We start from the raw sequence: 26,723 nt of genomic DNA on the forward strand, positions 1-26,723 counted from the left end.
TGGTTTGCTATCAAGCAAATCTGATGGTCCTTTGCCCAGGACCATAGACGAAGAGCTTCTCTGCAGAGAAGGTACGACCCCACTCCTCCCTGCTTGTTTATGTACCACATCGTGGTAGTATTGTCTGTTAGGACCTGTACCGACTGACCACGAAGGGAAGGGAGGAAGGCCTTGAGAGCCAGACGTACAGCCCGTAACTCTAACAGATTGATGTGAAACATCTGTTCCTCTGGAGACCAAAGACCTTTGATCTCCAGATCCCCCAGATGAGCTCCCCACCCTAGAGTGGAAGCATCCGTTATGACTGTGGCCACTGGTGGCGACTGCTGAAACGGCTTTCCTTGTGAAAGATTGTTGCTTGCAATCCACCACTTCAAATCCACAGCAGCATCTCTGGAGATCTTGACAGTACCCTCTAGATCCCCTTTGTGTTGAGACCACTGCCTTCGGAGGCACCACTGAAGAGCCCTCATGTGCCAGCGAGCATGCGTGACCAACAGAATGCAGGAGGCAAACAGACCGAGCAGACGAAGGACCTTGAGGACTGGAACTACCGCTCCATTTCGAAACATTGGAACCAAATCCTGAATATCTTGAATCCGCTGAGGCGGAGGAAAGGCCCGACCCAATGTTGTATCCAGTACTGCCCCTATGAACAGGAGGCGCTGAGAGGGCTCTAGGTGAGATTTGGGCTCGTTCACCGAAAAACCCAGGTCGAACAACAACTGGGTTGTTGACTGCAGATGATGCGACACAAGCTCCGGGGACTTGGCTTTGATCAACCAGTCGTCCAAGTAAGGGAATACTGCTATCCCCTTCCTTCTGAGTTCTGCCGCAACCACCGACATCACCTTCGTGAAGACTCGAGGTGCTGAAGTAAGACCAAACGGAAGGACCGCAAACTGATAGTGTTGCGATCCCACCACAAACCGGAGATACTTCCTGTGTGACTTGAGTATCGGGATATGAAAGTAAGCATCCTGCAAGTCGACAGACACCATCCAGTCTTCCTTGTTCAACGCCAAAAGCACCTGTGCTAGGGTCAGCATCTTGAATTTTTCCTGCTTGAGGAACCAATTCAAGATCCTCAGGTCCAGAATTGGTCTCAAACGACCATCCATCTTGGGAATCAGGAAATACCTTGAGTAACATCCTCGACCCCTTTCCTGCTCTGGGACCAACTCCACCGCGCCCTTGGAAAGGAGGGCTTGTACCTCCTGTTCTAGCAACAGGAGGTGTTCTTCTGAACAATAAGAAGGGCGGGGCGGGATGAGGGGCGGGAACTCCCGAAAGGGAAGGGTGTAGCCTTTTCCCACAATACTGAGAACCCAAGTGTCCGTTGTAACAGTCTTCCATTTGGTGAGAAAATGCTGTAATCTTCCCCCTACAGGAGAGGAGTGAGTGGGAAATGGTGGAAGCCTAAGGCTGCTTCCCCTGCTGCACCCCGCCAGAGGATGAGGAAGAGGCAGAGTGCTGCTGAGAGGCTCCCCTGGTGCAGACCCTACCTCTCCCCCTGAAAGATCTATAGGGATGGGAAGAGGCAGGTTGCTGATATCTTCCCCGAAAGGAAGAGGAGGAAGAGCCACGCCCAAATCCACGAAACCTCCTGAAAAATCTGGAAGAGGCCGTGGAAGAAGGAGCTTGGAGCCCTAACGACTTAGCCGTGGCCCTGCTTTCCTTAAAACGTTCCAAGGCCGAATCAGCCTTGGCTCCAAACAGTTTGTCCCCATCAAACGGGAGATCCAACAATGTGGACTGTACATCTGCAGAAAAGCCCGAGTTACGGAGCCAGGCCTGTCTCCTTGCCACCACAGTTGTGCCCATTGCTCTGGCTACCGAGTCGGTGGTATCCAGTCCCGTCTGGATAATCTGGGTCGCAGCAGCCTGGGCATTTGAGACAAGATCCAAAAGACCCTGGGGAAGCTCTGTAAACGATGAGGAAATGTCATCCATCAGAGCATGAATATACCTCCCCAGGATACAGGTTGCATTGGTGGCTTTCAACGCCAGACTGCAGGACGAAAAAAAATTCTTCGCCTGCGCCTCTAGCTTCTTTGAATCTCTGTCCCCAGGCACCGTCGGGAAAGAACCAGGCGCTGACTTGGCTGAACAGGAGGCCTGCACCACCAAGCTCTCCGGCGTAGGGTGCCTAGATAGAAACCCAGGGTCAGTCGGAGCCGCCCGATACCTCCTGGCCACGGCTCTGTGAACTGCTGGGGAAGATGCCGGCCTCTTCCACACCTCTATCACCGGATCCAGCAGAGCGTCATTAAATGGCAACAGAGGCTCCGCCGCAGCTGAGGCCGGATGTAGCACCTCTGTTAAAAGGTTTTGTTTAGCCTCCACCACCGGCAAAGGCAGGTCCAAAAAACTAGCTGCCTTCCGTACCACTGCATGAAAGGAAGCAGCCTCCTCAGTATACTCCCCCGGGGACGAAAGATCCCACTCAGGGGAAGTGTCCAGCCCACTGGCCGACTCCAGTCCACGCAGCCCATCACCCGAGTCCTCTAGCTCTCCTTCCTCCAGGGCTCGTTGGTACTCCTGCTCTTCTAATACACGGAGAGCACGTCTCCTGGAATGAAGTCGCTGTTCAATACGCGGAGTCGACAATGCCTCCGCCGAAGTCGAAGATCGGCGCCGATCTTCAGAAGCCACCGACGCCGCGTCCGGCGCCACAGGTAACTTCGGCGCCGACAAAAGAGCAGCTGAAGCAGATGGACCCACCGGAGTCACAGGCCGAAATCCCGACTTTGACGTCGACGGGATGGAAATCCCCGGGGCCAATCCTTCTGAAGCCACCGGAGCGGCCACCGGCGCCGACACTGGCGCCGAGCCCACGTTCCCAAAAGGGAGAAAGGGCATAAAGGGTGCCGGCCGAAGAGGCGCAGGATCACCCAAAGAAAAGGCCACCCTCTGGAGCCATCTGTTGGAAGATGGCATACATCGCATTCAAGAATGCGGAACTATCGGCTCCAGGGGTGGGAAAAGCCGGATACTGAGGTGCCTGTCTCGGAGGCGACCCCGACGCCGGCCTCGGCGTCTGCGCCGGAGAAAACACCTGAGGCTCCAATACCTCAATCACCGACGCCTGTCCAGGTGAAGTCGGAGACGCCGGAGAGGGCAACGGCGTCGAAGGATGCGGCGTAACCGTAGGACTGATCTCCCATGTCCTTCGGCGCCGATCCGAAGACCTGGAACGAGTCTCCTTCGAATGACGCCGAGATTCTCTACGGCGCCGGGAGTCTCGATGACGCCGATGTCTTGGAGAAGAAGACTTCTTGTGATGCTTCTCCTTCGATTTAGCCATAAACAGCTTCGCCTCACGTTCCTTGAGGGCCTTTGGATTCATGTGCTGGCATGAATCACAAGTCGAGACGTCGTGGTCGGAGCTCAAACACCAAAGGCAATCGGAATGAGGATCCGTCACCGACATCTTGCCTCCACACTCACGACAAGGCTTAAATCCAGACTTTCTCTGCGACATTATTACCACAGCGAAAGACTACGCAGCAAAAATACACTGTAACCAAAAAAGTAACAGTTGCTCCCTCGAAGATAACCGTTTCGAATGCACGGAAAAAAGGGAACTGACGTCCGCACGTCGTCGAGGACCTCTTATTGCCTGTATGACGTCAGACGGCGTCGCGTGGGCTAGAGTGACGTCCTCGTCGACGTGCAGAGACTAGTAAGAAGATTTCCGTTGAATGCTGGCGCCATGGGAGTATTCATTAGGTGAGGAATCCACAGGTAGTTGTATCCATCAGAAAGTGGGCTACAGTGCAAAAGATTTGACATAATTTTGGACTGTTCAGAAACTGAAGTGTAGGGCATTGTAACTGTTGGTCTAATCAACTCTGTCCAGCCAATAAGCCTCCTCTGTAGTATGAATTAGTTGAGCAGCCCCTTCTGCTGCATGACGCCTGTAGCCACCTGTACCTATCCTTTATGCCTACGTAATGTGAGGAGGTACGAAACCTTCTGCTTAAATGCAGGAAAACAGACCACACACAAATACGCACACTCGTGCCTCTAATAATCAAACCAAACTTCCTTTACTTTGGTCACAAAAGTGGCCATAACAGTACAATAAATGAGAACATTACAAAACATGTCAAGTTTAAAAAGTACAAAGATAAAATCAAACAGATTAAAAAAAAAAAAACTACTAAAACAGCATTACATTTCGTAATGGCACATTTTAAAAAGGAGCAAATGATACTATTAGAAGGGCAATCCAACAATTATAAATGTTCTAGGGCGGCTGGAAAGGTCCTTAGGTCCCAAGCTCTCACAATGGGGAGCAGGTACAGCCTGATAAATTACTGGTAGAATTTACAAAAAAAGGAGAAGTGTAGTAGGGTTTGAATCAGCACTTCATTGCAGGGACAGGTTTGAACGCTAGCCGATTCATACTGATCACATTAAAAACACAGATGCCATCTCACAAATCCTAGCCAGAATCGTGTCAAAGGCATTCTATCCCATGAGGAGCCAATCCAACCCAAGTAAGAAGCCATACCCATGGACGCATGGAGGATGGCATGCTCCCTAGCTGGGGTTTTAGAAAGTTCACTCACCTCTCTGATATTTTGTTTGAACAATATCTTAACCCCCTAGACCTTGTTTTACCATCCTCCCAGGCTGGAAAAAGAGGTAGGATTCCCCCAGATCACAAAGCCCGAACTTCACATACTGCTGCCAGGGATTTGACATTGCCCTGTCACATTTCAGGCAGTACCACACTATGTCCTTGTTGAAGGCAGTGTGCCGGTTTGTCCATACAGAACACCACAGTAACATGGGGTTGGCGGGGGCTAATTTAATGGCTTCCTCTACGTAATACACCCCAAGCTCACAATGGGTTATATGTGTGGTGCAAGTTGGTGGAACCCCCAAGAGTCTTCTTAACACCCTGTTTTTCTCACCTAGAAGGGGCTTAGAAGTTGTGAAGCCCCACACACCACCACCATATAATAAGTTGGGCTAGCACTTTCTCCTATAGATCTCCAACAAGGGGACTATGTTTTTTTTTCCCTATGTGCCGAGCCAAATTAAAAATGAACTCGATAAAACAGGCAAATGTACTCCGCACAGTGGAGGTGCAAGGTCCCCAGGTCCCCCTTGAGTCAAAGACTACACCCAAGTAGGAAAACTCTTGGGTGAGGCTTACTGGATGCCCCTCTCTCAATACCCCTCATTATTGTATGCCCTAAATTGCCATTGTAAACATTTTGGAGCGGTTAGTGGCCATACCCAGGGATCACATGAATGAGAAACACGAAAATTTGTGTTTTCAGGCTTCTGGGCATTCTAGCCAACAAAACTGCATCGTCGGCATAGAAGAGGATGGGAGACCTTTTATCCCAGCTACAACCGAACATCAACACCTCTGGCAGACAGGCTAGGGACGAGGCCGTAAATATATAACAAGAATACCAGGGGGGGCCAAACGCACCTTTGCTGAACCCGCATCCTATCTTAAATTCTTCTGTCTTTTTCCTTAGTGGGGCCATACCTGACTGAGGCAGAGAGGTCATAGTGGAGCACTCTCAGAAACAAGACCAGGTCACCATCTAACCTCTGGTCGATCAGTAACTCCCAGAACTTAGATCTCACCACGCTGCTGAAGGTGCACAGACAGGTCCATGAAGGCCAGGCACATGGAGCCCTGCTTGGCAAAGGTATACTTGCTTATCAGCAAGTGCAGGTACAAACCACTGTCAGAAACCATACTGCACCTCCAACAGCACACCGATGGCCCCCCACCCACGCAATGATTCGACCCAAAACCACCCTACCTACAATTTTCACAGCCATGTCCAAAAGTAAGATTGGGCAGTAAACATGCAGTCAATTGAGAGTTGCCTTTCCTAAAAACCGGAACGATGATGGCAGAGTGACAGGATTGGGGTGAGTCAGACTTAAGTACAGCATTAAAGCTGTTGCAGAGTAAGGGGGCCCAAAGATCCAAGGAGGTTTTGTAGATGTCCATAGGCACACCATCTGAGCCAAGGGCTTTCTTACATGGGCTACTATAGATTGCCTCCCTAACCTCCTCCATAGAAATTTCAAAGGCCAGAGGAAACACCAGCTCCTTCTCCACCCCCCTGCCCCCCTGCGCCACCTGGGGATCCATAAACTGATTTAAAGTGATCAACCGATGACTCCTGGCTGAAAGTGGTAATCATGTTATTCGACTTGATCCCCATCAATCTGATGTGCCTGACTACAGCTCAAAAAGCTCTAGAATCGTTCAGCTTGGCCCGCTCCAGATCCCCCAATGCTCAACTTGCAACTGCCTCTATACCTGTACACCAGGCTGCACTGATGCACCCTCTACACATCATTTCGGACAGTCTTCAGGGCCTCGTGCAGGACCCTAGAGGCTTTTCTAGAAGAAGGGCCAAACCATGAGGTTTGCCAGGCTTCATTAACAAATCCCTTACTGGCCGATCAAGGTCAGCTAAGAGGGATGCTACATCATGATGGGATTCTGATGGCTCCAAGCACATAAGAATCGGGGGGGGGGGGGTGGTATTTGAGCCGGGCTAATATTTGCTCCCGCTCCCAATGACTCTACAACACCACCCTCCCCATAAGCCACAGTAGACAGTATATGCTCAATTCGCCCAAGTCTGTCAACAACACCCCTCATTTTAGAGTCAATAACTTCCATAATTTCTCTTCCCAGTTGCTTAAGGAGACCCTCCATGGCCTCTTTACAGGAGTGAGGAGTTGATGGTGGCTGTTCCAGGGCATCGGCATAGTGTTTTTTGGGTTCCTGGATAATTTGACATTTTTCCTAGCAGGCAGGCATTTTTTCTTGTTCCCTTGTGTCTGCAAAGGATGGGCAGAAACAAGTACAGAATGTGGGGGAGAGGGGTGTTGAGGTAAGGAGGACTCTCTTCACATACCTCCTATTAGAGCGTGCAAGGACAGTTAGATCCCCTTGCATCAAAACAGAGGATAGGCACTTCTCTACCCGAAAATGTCCTGATCCAGTGTGCCCGTTCTTGTTGTGGCTGTAACTTCCTCCATGCTTGAGCCCAACTTGCGCTTTGTCATTGTAGAAAGTGGGAAAGAGAGGAGGGGCCCTCACTACTCCTGAGAGCAGCCCCTAGATGCACAACACCTCAGTGAGATGGACCCGGGAAGAAGCAGGCAACCGGGTTCCAGCATGAGAGGATTTGGGATAAACCCCAGGTCAAGGCCCCACAGAGAAATGAAGGTTTGCAACATAAAAAAAGCAGCAAAAGTTCTTACCAGGAAGGAGGTGGCGTATAGTTCAATCATAGACCGGGAACCCAAGGGGGTGGCCCTGCCCCTGCTCCTTCTGGAACTGACGGGTGGAAGGTGGGCCTGCCCTTGGCCCGAGCTACGCTGGGTGCGGCCGGCACGCATCCCATGCTGCAGGACTGCAGTGCGTCTTTGACAAGAGTGAAATCAGCAACAGGTGCGTTGGAAAGCGGGATTATGGGACTTGCAGTCCCCAGAGGTGGTGGCGTCCGCAGCAGCCCACCCCTGTTTGTGCCAATGTTTATGATTGTAAGAGGATGTTGTAAGTGATGGTATACACCGTTGTAGTGCTAAACACCAAGTTTATTTCAGTAACACGACCTGGAGTCAATCCACTCCGAGGAGAGGGCAGCACCCGTCTCTCCCTGGAATTTCTCTCCGCTCACATTCTTAACCGAACATTCTTTTAATTAAAGCACAACACATCCTTTCCCCCTTCATCCTGTAAATAATAAAACACACATTTTCCAAAATCTAATAGCCTAAAAACAAAACTACATTGAAGAACTCTGTAAGAGAGAAATAGAAAGAAATACAAACATTTAACTACCAGTACCTAACATAATCATTTAAATAGGTAGGTGAACTATATACTCGTGAACTACTTTGAACAAAATATATACCAGAGCACACCAAGATATAGTCCAAACCATAAATGACAAAAGTCCATAAAGAAATTTGTCTTCTTCTTCCAATGAAATCTTTAATTCTGATGAAAAAATGAGAACAAAACAGCCAACACGTGTTTCATCCAAAGGACTTTTTCAAGGCGAATTTACACTGTATGAGGATGAAGTCAAATGCATAAAGGTAGATAAATCAAAACCCAGCGAAGAGAAAGTGGCGTTCAGAAGTAGAAATGAACCAGCAAATCACTGTAGCATGGTTTCATGAGAAAAGTCTCAGGACATCAAAATATGAAAAACATAATCAAATGTAGAAGGCCATGATAAGCCCGCAAGGAGCGTTGAGATGCAAGTGCGTGCGAGTGCTTCGATAGTTGATCCGCGTATGAAACGTGAACTACTGTTAAACTCCAGAAAATAAAAATAAATTCAGGACCTAACATAATCATTTAAATAGGCAGGTGGTCTATGTTCTCCTGAACTTCTATTAACCTTGGAAACATACACACTTATACCCTTTCCTCGAGTGTTCTGAGCACCCGCCCAATATCTCATGTTCATCTAAACTTGCAGAACGTGTCACCTCCTTGTCTCTCTCTTTCGCAATCAAAAGTGCTCCAGAACATCCCTCATCATCTTTCTTTTCACATTCACCACCCCTCTGATACAAAGCCACATTTCTAACACTCCACCTCTCACCACCTTCCACAACCACATAGTACTTACTAACTTTCAAAACACGAACAGGACCTCTAAATGTAGAAATACCTCCTCTTATTCTTCCATATTTTATTTTATCCCAATCACCCACTCTTATTCTAGACACTTCTATTGGTTCCACTACCTTCTCTCCACCAGACAAAATCCACTCCCTAAGCCAAGATGGAACTAACTTGGAACCTGGAGAACGCCCTCTCATCAACTGAAAGGGACAATTATTAGAGGTTCTATGTACAGTGGTACGATAGGCCCAAACTATTTCAGAGATTGTTTTATTTACATTACAATGACTGCTCAAAGACAACTGAATAGTTCCCTTGTCCAATCTGTTGGCCCTCTCCGCATTACCATTGCCTTGAGGATTGTATAAAGATGCACGAGAATGCCTCACACCACACTGTCTCAAAAAAGAAACCATTTCATTAGAGGTCAACTGAGTCTCATTATCTGTAATCAGTACCAAAGGTAGGCCCCCTCTTGCTCAAAACTTCCTCCAATACCTTTATTGCTATATTAGTAGTGATATCTCCCATGAACTTTACTATGAGCCACCTTGAATGCACATCAACAATTACTGCAGCAAACCTTAATTCAAACGGTACTTCAGAAATAGGTCCAATAAAATCAAGACAGATGTTTTTCCCGGCTCCTCTAAATGACCACAACTTCTCTTGTCACTTACCTTTAATTTCTTCTCACTCTCCTTGCATAAACTGCATCTCTCCACCCAATCTTTGACATGTCCATCCAAACACGGCCACCAAAAGACCTCTTTTAACCTCCTACTAGTTCGTCCTTGACCTAAATGCCCCTCATGTGCCAGACTGAACAATCTGAACCTTAATCCAACAAGTGGAACATACTGTCACCTCTCATTATTACATTCTCTCCACAAACCGACAACTCATCCAAAACATTCAAATAAGGCCTTAATGACACCGGTAGTGCGCTCTCTCTCTACTAGCTACCTTACAAATTAATTTAATTACTTCCTTAAGACAATTGTCAGTTTTCATCTCTTCTTCCCACTCATCTTTTGTAAAAGCACCCAAACCGCCTTCAACAACATCTATGACCGAAGCTACAGCTCCTTCTGTGTCACAATTTTTAACAGATTGCACATCAACGGTTTCCCAATCAAGAGACAGCCTGGACTAACAGCCTGCATGTACATTCTTCCAACCTTGCACTCTGTAAAGATACTCTTGTAACCTTGCAGCCAACTTAGCCAATCTCGCTGACCCCTTGCCTGCCCCTCCTGATGATAGAATCCTGGACAAAGGTTTGTGATCACTGCGCAAAACAAATTGCAACCCCCACAAATACACCCTGAAATACTCAGCACCCCAAACTGCAGCTAAAGCTTCACGCTCAATTACTGAATAATTCTGCTCGGCTGGAGTCAAAGTGCGAGAAGCAAATGTTACTGTCTTTTTTTCACTTCCATGCATTTGAGACAGAACAGCTCCCAATCCAGTTGCACTGGCATCAACTGTCAATACAGATTGTACCTTGATGTCAAAAGCAGTAAGAATGTCTGCATTACAAATGTCTTCCATGATATTAACAAAACAATCCAGTTGTCCTTTTTGCCATATAAATTTACTCCCCCACCACAATAGTTTTCTTAAATTCTCAGTAAATCTGTTAACAAATTTAGAGTAGTATTCTATTAAACCAAGGAATAATCTTAACTGATCCTGATCAGTAGGTAAAGGCGCCTCCAACAAACATTTCTTTGGTTTAATATTTCCTGTGGATATAGTATAGCCTAAGTAGTCAATTTCCTCAGTCAAAAATGTACATTTTTCCCGATTTAAGCACAAACCAGCTTCTCCTAACACTTTCAGTACATCTTCTAGGATGACATTATGCTCCAGTACAGTTTCACCCATGACTAACATGTCATCCTGAAAGAATATTACATTCTTCATGTTGCCGAAAATATTTGTCATCATTTGTTGAAATACACTCGAAGCCGACGGCAGTCCAAACGGCATGCGAGTGAACTGAAAAGTGCCCTCAGAGGTCACAAATGTCGCCAAATGTTTCCAATCTACATGGAACTTAACCTGATGGTAGGCACTCATCAAGTCAAGTTTTGAGAAATACCTTCCCTGTTTAACCGAACATAGCGATTCATTGATGTTCGGAAGAGGATAGGTGTCAACCACAATGTTCTGGTTCAATGATCTTAAATCAACACACAATCTCACATGACCATTGGATTTTCGAGTGATAACCACTGAAGGTATCCATGAAGACACCTCCACCGGTTCAATGACACCCTAAGACAACATATTCCCAATTACTTTTTTAACTTCATCTCTCACCACAAAGGGAATTTTTCACAACTTATGTTGTCTTGGCACAGCATCCCCTTTAAGTACAATTTTGAGCACATATCCCTTCAAACATCCCAATGTCTCCTTAAACATATTTTGGGCACCCCTTAATATATCTTGTAATTGTGAATCTTCCACTACTAAAATGTGATTAGGTGCCCTGGGATTGATTACAATGTTTAAGTCAAATTGATGCATCCACCCCAAAATAGGAGGACCATCTGACGCCACATAAACTTTCCCTTCAATACACCTGTCTCCAAATTGTATATGTCCTAGGATATACCCTAGAAAGTGAATCTTTTCTCCTTGGTATCCACCTGGAGCGATATCTTTTGGGAAAAAAGTTACATCTCTCCAATGATATTTGAATAACTCTTCAATAATTTTTGTGTACAACGAACCAGAATCAACCATAAGCTTGACATTCTGATAATTTATTCTGAAGACAACTGTAGGCCTAGACGTTCTCCCCACCTTTCCTGCTGCAGCTGCTACTTCCTCTTGGTTAACAACTAATATCCTATTATTACTAGAACTGTCATTAACCTCCTCAACCATGTTGATACTGGATCTAATATATTTGCTGATTTTGCTGTTTGCCTTACACATTCCCGCATAAGGAACCCTGCGACCACACTTCCTGCACTCTTTATTTGTTGCAAAACACTTCTTTGAATCAGCTAAATGATACATACTTCTACACTGGGTACATTCTCTTCCTTTGTTTAATTTTCACAACGTTCCTTTGTTGATGTGTAAATCACTGTACTGCCTGCATTTTGTTCAATTTTCACTCTGTTCCTTTGTTTTCACTCCGTTCCGTTCTCCTGTTCCTGTGTTAAATGATCCTTGCAGTGTCACGTGACCTCTCAGCTGACCTTTCCAACGCTGCCTAAAGATGTGCCACACTGACACACCCAGTAGCAGAGCAGCCTCTAGGAAGTTGCGCGTGCAAACTGCACTCCTCTTCCCCACGGTCTGAGGGGTCCCGAGTAAGACGCAGAGACACACCTAAACGGCAATTTCAAATTGCTCCTTTAAAACTGACCGGAGAACGTCCGCGCAGGTCGGGAAGATCCAGTGCCTCCAAATAACACAAGTGCAACACACACAATGCTTACTCCGTCCCCGAAAGACAGGTCTCCGCAGGGGAAGGAAAACAAACACCCCAACAGCAACGCGTAATCTCCCAAAGCCGAGTGAGAAGTGTCCGCAAGCCGAAAGATTCAGTGCCTCCAAATGGCCCCCTTGCAGTGAAAAGTCAGCAGCTTACTGGCAGAGTGCTCACAAGGATGACCCAGGTCGTGTGTGAACTGGAAATCATCGCCAAATTGTTGTAAGTGATGGTATACACCATTGTAGTGAAGTTGAACACGACCTGGCGTCGTCGATCCACTCCGAGGAGAGAGCAGCAACTGTCTCTCCCTGGAATTTTTCTCCGCTCACATTCTTAACCTAACATTCTTTTAATTAAAACACAACATAGGACAGTGCAGGTTTCCTTCAGCTGTCAGCAATAAGGGCAAGAGGGTCCGAGCCCCAAAAGCAGGGTCTGCAGCAGTCAAAAGCAGCCCCCAGTGCAGAGGACTGGAGCACACCTTTAATAGCGGTGAAATCAGGCCCAGGAGCGTTGGAAAGAGGGATTATGGGACTTGCAGTTCCCGGCGGCAGTGGCATCCGCAGCAGCTCACCCCTGTTCCTGCCGGTGTCTATGATGGTAAGAGGGCAGTGGGGGTCTCATCCAGATATCAGCAATACAGGCCAGGGGGGTCCCAGTTCAATTAGCAGTCAACACAGCAGTCAAAATCAGCCTCTAGTACTTTATTTGAGCATAATCCATGAAAAGGCACGCATTTGCCAAGACCACTCCCTCCTAGTGAAAAGAAAGCTAAATATTATAAAACACTTAAGGAACAAAGGACAGGAATTGGCCTGTGCACATGATTTAAGGGCAAACAAAACAGAAAAAAGGAATTCGATCTACTGTTTTTAAAAAACTAAAAAAAAACTTAAATAGCTGCTATGGGCTGTAAAGAAAGACGTTGGGCAAATTTAAAAAGTGCAAACTTTAGGAGACAAAAAGTTGTGTGTCACATATAGATTTTTAGCAGAAAACCTAGATATAGTTAATCAAATAGTGCTCCTTCATACAATAGCACTGCAAGCTCAGTAATATATTAGTTTTCTAACTTCAAGATGGCAATGCATCGACCAAACCACAACAAGTAATGGCACTGACAACGAAAGATATCTTATTGCCTGTGAAAAGGATGTACACATCTTACTTCCGCTGGGATTCCTCAGATTTACGTTTGTCCTGAATCACCGGTTTCTGAGGGGGCTGAAATTTCGTTGGTTCTCCATCACCGCCTGCTGTGTTCAGAAGTCGATGTGACAAAAACCATACTCCTTAAAATACAAAAATGAGGGTCACGTTAAAATTCGGTTACTGTTGCAGACATTTAAAACCGTCAAATTTGGTACAAATAGTAAGAGTTAAACATCTTCAACACAGAGGCATCCCCGAACTCTGAGTAGCTGCAGTGCATTGCATATCTCAGTAACAAATACTGTCAATTTCTTGTATGGTGACATATATTATCATTGAATTACGAAGCCTCAGTGTATTGTTTATTCCGATACGATACAAATTAGTGTTCTCTGCTCAACTATTCTGCAGTTAGGTGTTCACAACATCGTCCCATGTCTCCAGTGCGTGGCTGATTTTGTACCATATATACTCATAGCAGATAATATTTTCTGCACTGGCCTGGCAGCAGGCGAGCTCGCTGCTGCATCTTATCCCGATAGCATTCTACTAGCACAGACCATGCTTGGCGCAGTCTGTGCACCGTGTTATGCATATCCATGTAACCGTGAGTGTGCGGTTTGCTATTCCCCTGTCTGGCTGCATTGACGAGGTTCTTTCTGTAAGCTATATTGGCAACAAGTGAGTCAGGTTCTGTTCTCAATCTAGTTGGCAGCGAACGTGCTCCATGGTGTTTTCTTGGTGGGCAGTTACCGTACCCCATCCTGGTAGCAGCGGGAGAGTGGTTCTTTGCAAGGAAAGCAGGAGTGCTTGGGGGCCATACCTTATCCCAGCAGCAGAAGCACTGCACTAGGTCCTAGAACACTTAGGCATTCTCCGGACAGGAGGTGTGCTCAGGTAAGTTCCCTGTTCTAATAGGAGTGGATGTTTTTAGCATCGGACTCCATCCACCTTCACAGTAGTATGTGTGTTTGTCACTGTACCCTTTATAGCTTGCAATGTGGTCATTTTTTTGGCAACAGCAGTTGGGCTTGGTGCTGTATTGTGCACTCACATCAGCTGATGTGTTCTGTGCTGTATCCCAGGAGCAAAATTAGTGCTGTCCAATTCTGGCAACAGCGAACGTGGTCAGTGCAGACAGCAGTGGGACCGCTTTGTGCTGTACTCTATCAGACTGGCGACAGGTGGGGTTTATGCCTTAACTTTACTTCGCAGACGTGGGTGAGGGAAGTGATGTATATTGTGGCTGACAGCGTCCTTCCTTACAAATATCCAGATTGCAGGTATGCTTGGGCTGCATGTTTTTATGCATCCCCATCCTGCAAGCTGGGGGCACGTGTGACCTTTTGCCCCTTGGTGGCAAAACCTACCAAGGAGCCGCTGCACTATACACACACGACGTGCTAATATAGGGGCTGAAACAGGTGTGCTGATTTCCGTACATGTCCCTACCAATGACTCACGAGTGACCCCCAACAAAAGCCCAGGACATGCCGCACCTGAGGAAACGGCCAGTGCTCTACCTCGGGGTCACTGCGCGACTTTACCCATATTTACAAGCAGTTCATCAGAGCTGGCCTTGTTTTCCTCGATTGCGCTGCACCCATATCACCCTCCCTCTATGGTGCCACTTTATTTCATGTGCCAGGTTTGGCTCTGTACTCACCGCCCCTCTGGACTGCACAGAGGTGAGCTCGCACAGTCCCGAAGCAGGTCGTCGCCATGACTGCTCCGAACCCAGTCCCAGTGCATGCCTCGTCAGCAACATAGAGGAGGGACTGAAGAAGGGGTCAATGAGACTCCCGGCTGTGAACAGCCTTGTAATGCGGAAGTGTGGAGGACTACTATTGCAAGCGGCCGCCATCTTGGAAGAGGAACTGGTTTACCGGACCGCAGGAATACTGCAGAAGCATAGCATAGGTGCGTAAAGACTTTAATGCATACATGCCAGTAGACTAAATTCAGGCGGGAGACTCACAATATTTTAAGCCTTAAAATGACTTTATTTTTTCTGCGTCCCTTCTGAAATTCCCTCTTCTTCAATAGAAATGAATGGGGGAAATATGTTTTAAGAACTGCACTGCTCTCAGTAGAAATATATATATATATATATATATATATATATATATATATATATATATATATATATATACACATATATATATATATATATTCTAAAGCAACGAACCCTATTCACGTCTTTTCTGTGTCCTCTCTTCTTGCAACTGCCTTCCTTGCTGAAGCCATTCTAGAACTCCAGCAGCTCAGCTAAGTTGCCAGGATATAACATATCTCCCTTTTCCCAACACTTCCAACCCAAAACATGTTAAATTTATCACAAATATTTGACATTTCTTCCCACAATACATTTTATATACACATATTGCTTATGATAATCTCTAAACATATTAAACTACCCTACCAAAAAAAAAAAAACATTATACTCCTAGAAACTTGATCCCAACATGCATTAAAAAACAACAACAACAATTAATTAGTGGAATCCTTCCATCAGACAGGTCTTTCCCTGGAATGCTTTTCTTTTTCCAGCTTAACTTCCGATAGAGGTTTTATCTCACTCTCTTTATTCAACCAGATTTTTCGTTCCAATTTATTGCACAACATAACTTTCCTTACATTCCACTTCTTGTCATCATTCAACCATACACAGTTGCCCCAAACCTTTTCAACCTCCTTAGGTTTAGACCACCTGCTGAGTTTTGCTTCTGACTGCCTACCAAAGCAGTCCTGAACCAATCTGCCACTACAAATTTGCGGCTGTACTTTTTAACTTTGACATTATGTCTATGAACATATCTCTCTTCCTATTTGGCAACCTTATGTTCCACACTTTGCTCCAAACTACCTTTCTTACACACTGTGTTAAAAGCTTTATGCATCCAGGCAGGTATTGCCACCGTACTTGCCTGCCTGCCTGCCTGCCTGCCTTTTAATAAAGAAAATGGAGTTTCTCCGGGAGCTGTATGAGGCATATTGCAGTAGTTCCACAACATTTCTTTGACAGCTTCCACCACATTCTTGCAATTTTCCTCTGCTAATTGTACACACTCTTTTAATACACGCTTAAATTTCTCCACAAGACCATTTTCCCTTGGATGGTAAACCGCTGTCCTATGATGTATTATTACAATTCTCCTTAAAAACTATTAGAAGTCTTCGGCAACAAATTGTGGGCCATTGTCACTGACCAAGCATTCAGGATAGCCCTCTCTGCTGAATATTTCTTTGCAGAAATATATCACACATCTAGCTCTAATGTCCTTCACAAATGCTACCTCGGGCCACTTAGAGAATTAATCCACAAGACCTATAGCCCATTTTCCCTCTACACCCTTGCTACTGAATGGACCACATACATCAATCGCTAGTTTATGCCAAGGCTTCCTCAGAAATTGAGAAGACACAATGGTTGTCTCCTCTGATTTATGACTTTTGTCACTACACATACACCCAACACACACTCACACAAATCTTTCTATGTCCTTATCCATACTTGGCCACCAAAAATCAACTCATACTCTTCTTTTCATGCTAGACATTCCCCCATGACCTTCATGTATCAAAGTGAGCAACCTAACACACAAACTTGTAGAAACTACTAATCTTCCGTTCCTCCTTAAGATGCCATCTAATTCTGACTATTCCGACCAAATCATCTTGTAAATTCCATATTCCTTCTTTACACATTCCATTGAACCATCTGTACTGGTCAGACGTGCAGAAATCTGCTTCAATATATTATCTTCCAAAGTGGCTAATCTCCATTCTTCCTCAGTTATTGCTCCACAACACGAGTCATTGATACTCGCCACTAACCACTCTTCGCCATCCTCCACACCATTACTCATTTCCATCTTCTAGCAGTAATCTAGATAAATAATCTGCATTACAATTTTTCTTTCCTGGAACATATTTCAAACTGAAATTATACTCTTGTGATCGATAAAGCCACTTAGCAATCCTAGGTGTTGCCTTACCTGCCCCTTTTGTTGTGAAAATATCAATCAACAGATTGTGGTCAACCCTTAATTCAAATGTGGTCCCCCAAATATAAGTCTTAAAATGATTCACACCCCACCAACATGCTAGCGCTTCCCTTTCAATTACTGAATAGGTTGCCTCTGCCCCTTTAAGAGTATGTGACGCGAAAGCAAGGATTCTTTCATAACCTTGTTTTTTCTTTTGCAATAATACTGCCCCCAGACCGCATGCACTAGCTTCCACCATTACAACAGATTCGTCCTGTGGATCAAATGGTGTCAATGCTACCACATTTACAATGTCAGACTTAACATTTATAAATTCTTCTTGACACTCTTGTGTCCACTCATACAGTACCCCTTTTTTCATCAGTCCCCTTAATACATGTACTTTGTCAGCCAAATTTTGCACACATCTAGAATAATACTCAGCTAATCCTAAGAACGTAATTGCTCTTTGTTCACAGGAGCAGGTGCTGATTCAATTGCTTCCAAATGTTTTATCTAAGGTTTCACACCTTCTGCAGATAGCGTATGTCCCAAATAATCCATTTGTTGAACACCAGACTTACATTTGTCAATTCCTACAGTTAGACCTGCGTCTTATAATTTAAACAATACCATGTCCAATTTACTAAAATATCGTCATGAAAGACAAGAACTTTTGATTCTCCTGCCAATATCTTACTTATGAGCCTTTGGAATACCGAGGAAGCTGAAGCCAATCTGAAAGGCATGCGTAAAAACTGAAATGCACCCTCCGTTATGAACAAGGCAAGGTGTTTCGATTTGGGGTGTAACTTTATCTGATGATATGCACTCAACAGATCGATGGATGAGAAATGCTTAGCATGCTTAACACTCGAAATCATGACATTTATATGGTGTAGAAGATGGTGGTTTACCCATATACTCTGGTTCAGATCTCTCAAATCCACACACATGTGTACCTTCCCGTTAGGTTTCTGAGCTAAAGCTATGGGACTGAGCCAACCAGAAGACTCTATTGGGTCAATCACGGCCGCAGCACACAACGATCCAGCTCCTCCTTAAGTTGCACTCTCAATGCTAAAGGAACATTTCTCACCTTGTGAGTTATGGGCTCACTTCCTGACTTTACAATTATACGATGCTCAAACTTCTTTAAGCACCCTAATTCTTTAGCAAATAATTTGGGATATTTTTCTTGCCAAACATTGAATTTTCCCACTTTAGTTAACAATACCTGTTCAGGGTGATTAGGATCTAGTATTATGCCTAATGCTTTTTGTTATTTCCATCCCAAAAGTGCCCTCGCATTGTCAACCACTTATACTTTTCTTCTAGTCGGTGTATCCTTATACCTTAATTGACAGTTAAAGTGTTGGAAATGGCCCTTTTTGCAGGGTTATCCCCAAACTTTTTGCCTTCTCCTTCCTATTTTTTCAGGTCTGTTTTTGCTGGTTTATTGTCTCTGCGCACTTTACCACTGCTAATCAGTACTAAAGTGCAACTGCTCCCTATAGAAATTGTACTGTTGATTGATTTATCCATGATTGCCATATTTGATTTACTGGTAAGTCCCTAGTAAAGTGCACTGGAGGTGCCCAGGGCCTGTAAATCAAATGCTACTAGTGTGCCTGCAGCACTGGTTGTGCCACCCACATAAGTAGCTCTGGAATCATGTCTCAGACCTGCCACTGCAGTGTCTGTGTGTGCAGTTTTGACTGTAACTTCGACTTGGCAAGTGTACCCATTTGCCAGGCCTAAACCTTCCCTTTTCTTACATGTAAGGCACCCCTAAAGTAGGCCCTAGGTAGCCCCACGGGCAGGGTGCAGTGTATGGTTAAGGTAGGACACATAGTAATGTGTTTTATATGTCCTGACAGTGAAATATTGCTAAATTCGTTTTTCACTATTGCAAGGCCTGTCCCTCTCATAGGTTAACATGGGGGCTACCTTTAAATCTGATTAAAGTGTAGATTCCCTTTGGGAGCGGATGGACATGTGGAGTTTGGGGTCTCTGAGCTCACAATTAAAAAATATATATTTTAGTAAAGTTGATTTTAAGATTGTGCGTTTGAAAATGCCACTTTTAGAAAGTAGGCACTTTCTTGCTTAATCCATTCTGTGACTCTGCCTGTAGGTGGATTCCCTGTCTGGGTCAGTTTGACAGTTGGGCTGTTCACACCTCTCCTCTAGACAGTGACACAAAGGGGGCTGGGGTGTAGCCTGCATATCTTGATTAGCCATCTGTGCTGGAGGGGAGGAGTGGTCACTCCAACCTGAAAGGACTGTGCCTGCCCTCACACAATGCCGTCTCCGACCCCCTGGTGAGTGTCTGGGGCCTGGCCTGGCCAAGGAATGATCTTGCAAACACTTGAGACTTTGCTTTGAAGTTTGCAAACTTCAAAGGCAGAACTGGGTATAAGAAGCAGACCCAAAACCCCAGACTTTTAGAATCTTTCTGGAATCAAGAGGAACCTCTGCAATGAGAAGAGCTGAAAAGCTGAAGGAGGAGTACTGTTCCTTTGCTGTGTTGCTTTGCTGGACTGGCCTGCAGTGGCCGCTTCTGCCTGAAAAGTGTGCAAAGGGTGAACTTTGCTGTGTGTCCTGCTTGAGAAAATTCTCCAAGGGCTTGGAGTAGAGCTTGCCTCCTGTTGGAAGTCTCAGGGACACCAAAGACTTCAGTTTCCTCGACCTGCAGCACTGGGAACTGCGTGTTTTGTGCTGTTCAAGAGGAGAAACCACTGCGACGCCACCAAAGACGCCGCTGGCCTGCACCGTGTCCTGCCGACGCCACACGGAGTCGCATTGCCCCGCTTCGCACCGCGACCCTGGTCTCCCCGATGCCATCATCTGATGACTTCACTGAGCCGCTGCTCGCACCGTGACCTGTGGGCCCTGCACTCCGGCATCGCCTGCTTACACCGCAGGCTGGGCATCCCTGACGCCGCCGCTCCTGCTTACACCGTCGCCATTGCCTGCACAGTGGCCTGTGGACACCGCTCGTGAGGTACACAAAGCACCGTCCCGTCCCGCGCCGCAGCCCCGGTCCCCCGATGCCAGCACCATTGACTCCTGTGTCGTCACTAGGCATCCTGCCTGCACCGTGACCTGTGGACACCGCACGTCGCACCGCCCCACTTCATACCACAGCCCTGGTTTCACCGACGCCGCTGGACGTCGTCACCGAGCCGCTGCCTGCACCGTGACCTGAGGGCACCGCACGTCGCATCGTCCCACTTCACACCACAGCCCGGCGCCATCCACGCCGGCGCACCTGACTTCATCAGCCTGGAGTTCCATCTGCAACGCGTGTGACCTCAAGGGCCCAACGACTCCTGCACTGACTCCGGACCCGACGCTGTGACGTCAGTGACGCCACCTTCCGGAGCTCACCGCGAGGATCGCGACACCCTGCAAATCCAAGGTACTGTTTGCTGGTCTTCCCGACACTGTAGCTGGCCCGCAACGCCGCGGCCGGCCTGAACTGTTGGTTTTGTTGATCACGAAGCCGTGATAGACCCAGGTGGAGCTATCGACTTCAAGGAACTGTAGTTTTGAGTAAATCTTGCATAGTTTATATTTTTCTTACTGTATGTTGGATTCTTATCGTATTTGGTCTTGTTTTATATAGATAAATATTGGCCTATTTTTCTAAAACTGGTGTGGTGTCCTTTTGTAGTGTTTTCACTTATTACTGTGGGTTATGTGCAAATGCTTTACACATTGCTTCTGAGATAAGCCTGACTGCTCGTAACCAAGCTACCAAGGGAGTGAGCAGGGGTTATCTGAGCGGGTATCTCCCTTATCCTGACTAGAGTGGGGGTCCCTACTTGGACAGGGTGCAAACCAACTGCCAACTAGAGACCCCATTTCTAACATAAAGTAACCCACCATAGCCAATTTTACACCACAATAGCCCTCTGGCTCCACATCAGGTGGTAACAATTTACACTCGCCTACATTTTTCCACATTTATTAATTATAGTGTAGGGGGAACAGGAATCTGCCCACAAAATAACTCTGATACCATAGATTTCCACAGAACATTTGGGAGGATGATACCCATCTTTCACCGCACCCACAACATTTGATACTTCTTTCACACTATCAGATATCACTAGTACCTCAACTGCACCTTTCCTCGTTTCATCATCAGAAACAGTGCTAGCATTTCCATTCACTAAATTCACCCTGTGCTCTACACATACAAGAAAAATGTCCTAACCTTTTGCACTTAAAGTATTTCGCATTAGATGCTGGGCAAGTCGCTGCATCAGCCATATGTTTTGTACTACCACATCTATAACACAAACGCTTCTCCCTTGTAACAACACTGTTCTGCACTATTGTAGAATCTCTTCTTCCCTTGTATATTACATTTACTTTCCCATTGTCATTGTTTTCTTGACTATGTTCATCATTCAGTTCTTTAACATATCTGGACGTATTCTCTGTGAGTCTGGCTATATTAATGGCTTTCTGTAAAGAAGGATCTTTTAACTCTAACAATTTTTCCTGAATTTTATTGTTACTAGTTCCATTTATGAACTGACCACGTATGATTTCCTCATGCAAATCCTTGAATTTACAAGTAACAGATAAGGTTCTTAATACAGATACAAACTGTTCCACAGACTCACCCGGTAACTGGGAACTTGGAAAAAAAACTTATGCCTCTCTACCACAATACTACTTCTCTTACCATAATTACCTTCTAGAGCTTTCATAGCATTCACATACACTTCAGATGAAATGTCCTCAGCTTCCGACACTTCATCCCCATTCCCTTCATAGTTGGTTGTAACACTACGTGTAGGTTTAGGTAAGGTTGTTAAAACCTTCCTCCCTTCTATGCCCAAACAATGCTTCAAGATGCCAAGTTTATGGGACACTTCAAAAGTTAGCCCTCCAACAGCCTCTAAGTAAGTCTCAAAAGACTCACGCCAATCTTCCCATACCATCACTGGAGTCCCAGGACTTTGTAAAAAATGTTGGTGAGCTAAAATTGATGCATCCATAGCAAGCAGTGTTTCTAACTTAAAGAAAATTGTTTCCCCCTTTTTTTTTTTTACAACATGAAATTAATATGCTCAGCAATTGTGCTGTACGCTCTTTAAGCACATTACTATTTCAAATCCCATACACACAAAATAAACTAAAATAACAAATGAAGTCACCATTGTCCGTTGTTCATACAAATCTGTGGCACATTCATTTTCAGTAGTTCACAATCCAGTCACTAAAACTGTTCCAAGTTATCAGATTCACCGGAGTCTTCTGTCAAACGCTCCTCTTTGAACCGACTTCCTCTTTTAAATACTACTTCATCATCAGGTCGCACCAGTCTCCTTTGTGTCGTGTTGCACTGGAAACACTACACGTACGCCACATGAAGTTGCTGGACATTCCTTTTCTGACACAACTTCATCTTCTGACACATCCTGTTGCCTACGTCGCGTTGCCAGGAAACACCACAACAATGTTGCTGTGTGTAATCGTAACACGACCTTCACGAGGCTCCAATAAGAATAGTGAGTTTGAATGAACACACATGCACGCGTATGTTTTCAAACATACACACACACACACGTGCGTTCTAACCTTGCCAATATCCTCTACATTTTTTACTATTAGGCCCCACCACGATCCTGCGGCACTTACCAAATTTCCTTTTCTTCTCTTTCTTCAGCAATGCGAGGTGTCTCCCCGGCGCACCGCCGAAATGTAAACAATGTAGGACTATCCCTCAACGCTGCTGCCCAAGTGCACACACAGCTTCCATTTGTCCAAAAGAAACAAATTCCAATATCACAGTAATTGCCAGTCAGACAACAATCCGCTCTGCAAATAGCGGATTTTGCTGAACACTGCTCATATAAGTTGTCCCATGTAATCATAAGAAAACAGGGATTGTCAGTTGCTAGTTGCTTCTTTTTCTTCTTTTTTTTTTTTTTAAGATCAGCCTCTTGAACATGATGGATATGCGCATCCCATCCTCGTCGCCATTTTTAAGAACTGCACTGCTCTCAGTATATATATATATATATATATATATATATATATACATATATATATACATCTATGAAGTTTATTATATTAAGTCCAACGCAACAAACCCCATTCACGATACAACAATATGTTGTCCAGGTTATTTTTGTAAAACCTATCTCTTCTAAAATGTTGGCATGTATGCTAATGCTTCCTCCAGTTTTAAACTGTATAATTCTTGACCGTAATCGTAAAGATTATGGACAAAGGGTAAAATTTACTCACAAACGTTTTCAACAAAAGTCAGTTTTAAGGACCAGAGAAAATGAACTAATTGTACAAAACTAAGTAATTATGCATAGGAAACCCAAGTTGAAGTCAAAACAACTTGTGTTTCTATAATATATAGCAATGGTATGCAGTGTCTTGCAAGTTTTATGACAGAAGCTCTTTGACTCTGAACAGACTCCATAGAAGTGTGACATAGTTTTTAGAGCACTATGCAATGAAAGCTTGGATTAAAATGTGGAGTTTGCAGTTGCACGCAGAAGAATAAAGCTGTGTAATTTTCAGCTCTGTGTGTGGTATAGCCATTGGTGGGTCCCAGAGAGTTTGCCATGTCCAAGCAAACGCTTCTGCATGCCATGCATGTCACTGTCAAAGTACAGAATCAACGCTTCATGCATGTGGAGTCAAAGCGCAGCTTCAGCCACTGTGAAGCAGTTGGAGGCAATGAAAGCATTGCAAAAAAAATCTGCATGTCGTTGGCCGAGAACCTGCTGGTCAGGCCATGTATAAAGGTACCAAACTGCCATGCAAGATACAATTGTACATTATAAGGAGGGTTGATGCTGAAAGCGGATACAACCAGGTTTACAAAGCGCAGCCAAAGATAATCACAACTTGCCAAAGAACGCTGCAATCAGATGCACTGCAAGGCAGCGATCAACCAGGTGTCAGGAAATACAAACTGAAGTTTAGAAAAGAAGAAATAAAGGACCTACAGAATACACTAAAGAGAGTCATTGTACCACAGCACTAGGTGAAGTGGCTCAAGGAGAAGTGCCCATAGTTGTGCTTACAGAGCCAGCCGTACCTGAAGCGGTTTGCCCACAAAGTTGCTGAGTGGGCCTCAAAATAACTTCATAGGCCTTCAAAGAATAAAGAGCCAAAACTGACTTTTGGAATAGTGACATTTTTCAGATGGCAGTTAAGAAAGAAGCCACAGTTCCAAGTATTGTTAAAGACAATCCCAAGGCCAACACATCAAAGGACCTTATAGAAGGTTTGCATAAACATGATCACCAAACAGTGTCGGGGAGCATGCTACCCTTAATGTCAGTAAATTCCACATTAGTCTACAATGCTGCCGCCTTTCAGAAACCATCACCACCTTTCAATACTATCAAAAAGCAAAATATTGGCAATAGATGGACTGATAAACAAAAGGTTATCAAGTATCTCAAAGATCTTGCTGCTGATAGTGTGAAATAAGTCATAAAGATAATTCTGAGAACTGACAAAGACCGTCAGATTACAGATTTGTTGAATCTCAAATTCAATCCAGTACCAAACATTGATTACGAAAGATATATTTTCAGTCAAGAACTGCAACAAGTTGGTGAAACCATTGATGAAATTGTGGAGAGTTTTGATACACTTATTCAGCACTGTAAGTTCAATGAATTTAGTAATGAAGTAGCTATGGGTCCTAAAGTTATTGATGAATACTTGTCCGATTTATTCAGACGATGAATGCTGAGAGAAACCCTTAGTCTGGAGCGAGTGTTATTTACTGCCAGAGCTGAAGAGCATGCTGAAAGACAAGCGGCTGACACTGAAGCCAATATGCCCAGAGTTAATCATTCATGAGTGTGAAAAGTAAGCCAAAGCAAAAGCCTGAAGGACACGAAGTGATGTCTACACGCAAAATAAAGTTATGTTTTAGATGTGGATTTTAATTTCCTCACGAAGGTAAATGTCCTGCCATTGGACAGACATGTAAAGGCTGTGGGGAAAAGAACCATTTTGTGATGGTTTGTAAAGTGAAGTAAAAAGTAAGTGTGTGTGGTAGGCTACTTTAGGTACAGAGGACGCAACTACGGTGATAAGGTAAGATGGGTTTATTTTTGTTAGTTATGAGGCAGTTTGGGAGTGAGGAAGAACAAAAAATAAAAATTAAGGGGTTGAGTTCACTAAACACGGATTGTTGGTGCCTTCTCCATCCTGTTATCAGCTGTCTCTTCTTCTCTTTTTTAGGTGTGGTGGATGTCCGCGCGTCTTGTCCCCGAGGATACCGGAAAGGAAAAGAAATAGTAGGGCAGGTAAGTCAACTGCGGTTTTCTGGGGTTCTGGTGTTAGTAGCATGCAAGGGAAGAGTATACCGGGTTGTAGGGGAAAAGGTAAGTCTGGGAGTGTCCAACGGTGCAGGGTTTGGGTCACACGTGCTTTTTTCTTAGGTGTTGCCACTCTCTTCTCTGTGTCATAGGTACTGTGCTGTTATAGTGCACCCCGTGCCCTTTTCCCCGCTCCCCTCCCCGGCCTTCCCCTCGTTCCCGGTTTCCCTTCCTTGTTTCCCTGCTTTAGGCTTTATATTCGGAAGTCCTATAAAGGACCGTACCTTGTGAAGCCACGACCCTCCAGGGTCGTGGCTGGGCTCTTCAGAGTTGGGTCGGGTGTTCTTTGGGTCCGTCCAAGCGCGCTCCTCGGCTTCGGTATTGCGCTCCTCTCTTGGGCCTCGCGATCGTCCTTCTGTAGTCGGCGTCTCCTCCTTCGTTTCTTCTGCGTCTTCTCGCTCCCGGCATTCCACACCACTTGGAGAGTCCGTTGTTTCTTTTCTAGGTCGGACCCGGAAGTCCGGGACCGACGCGTCTGCCAGCGTTCCCATGTCGCCATGGGAACGTGCTCGTCGCTTAGGGAGGAGGGGCAATGGCTGCCAGCTCCGTGCATCGAGAGACGTGGTCGAAGAGACCCGTCTACAGTGTGTCACGGTGCAAAGACAAAATGGCCACCAAAATGTTCCAGAATTAACGCTTGACACATGCCCACAAGGCCAAGCAGCAATATCAGTTGAGCCGAATCAACACTGAATTAAGTCGATCGCCATCTAAATCATTGTCAAATAATTCTTGCGTCTTAAAAGTGAAAGTGAGGAAGATGGTTCTGCCATGTTGATATTTACCTCGGAGAAACATGCGCTGATATTCGGGAGAGCAATGATAACCAAGTTACCCCAATTGACCAACAAGAGAGATTAGTACAAGGGATTGGTTATCAAGCGGAAAATGAAACCCTATATAGACAAGAGGCGACATGCAAAGAATATCACTTTTAAGAGAGGAGATTTAGTTATCGCCCAACAGATGCGAAGAAGGACATCTGATGCTCCATATGATGTTGAAACTTTTCACATGTTGTCTACCAAGGGACACATGGTGACTGCCCAGCGCCCTGGGAAGTCTGTTACCAGATACTAATCTCACTTTTA

General features: G+C 45.3%; 1 protein-coding gene across 1 annotated transcript in view; it reads right to left on the reverse strand.

Annotated features, from left to right (window-relative positions):
- Nucleotides 1-15,054, reverse strand: part of MRPL19 (mitochondrial ribosomal protein L19) — a 59,700-nt gene extending 44,646 nt beyond the window's left edge. Inside the window, exons 1-2 of the mRNA XM_069236047.1 lie at nucleotides 14,926-15,054; nucleotides 13,276-13,399 (exon numbers count right to left, since the gene is read on the reverse strand). Coding sequence (XP_069092148.1) covers nucleotides 13,276-13,399; nucleotides 14,926-14,983 — 182 coding nt within the window. The 5' untranslated portion in view covers nucleotides 14,984-15,054. The remainder of the gene's footprint in view (nucleotides 1-13,275; nucleotides 13,400-14,925) is intronic.
- Nucleotides 15,055-26,723: the final 11,669 nt, after the last annotated feature.

This window comes from Pleurodeles waltl, chromosome 5 (assembly GCF_031143425.1).
Source record: "Pleurodeles waltl isolate 20211129_DDA chromosome 5, aPleWal1.hap1.20221129, whole genome shotgun sequence".
In the NCBI taxonomy this organism is placed as follows: Eukaryota; Metazoa; Chordata; class Amphibia; order Caudata; family Salamandridae; genus Pleurodeles; species Pleurodeles waltl.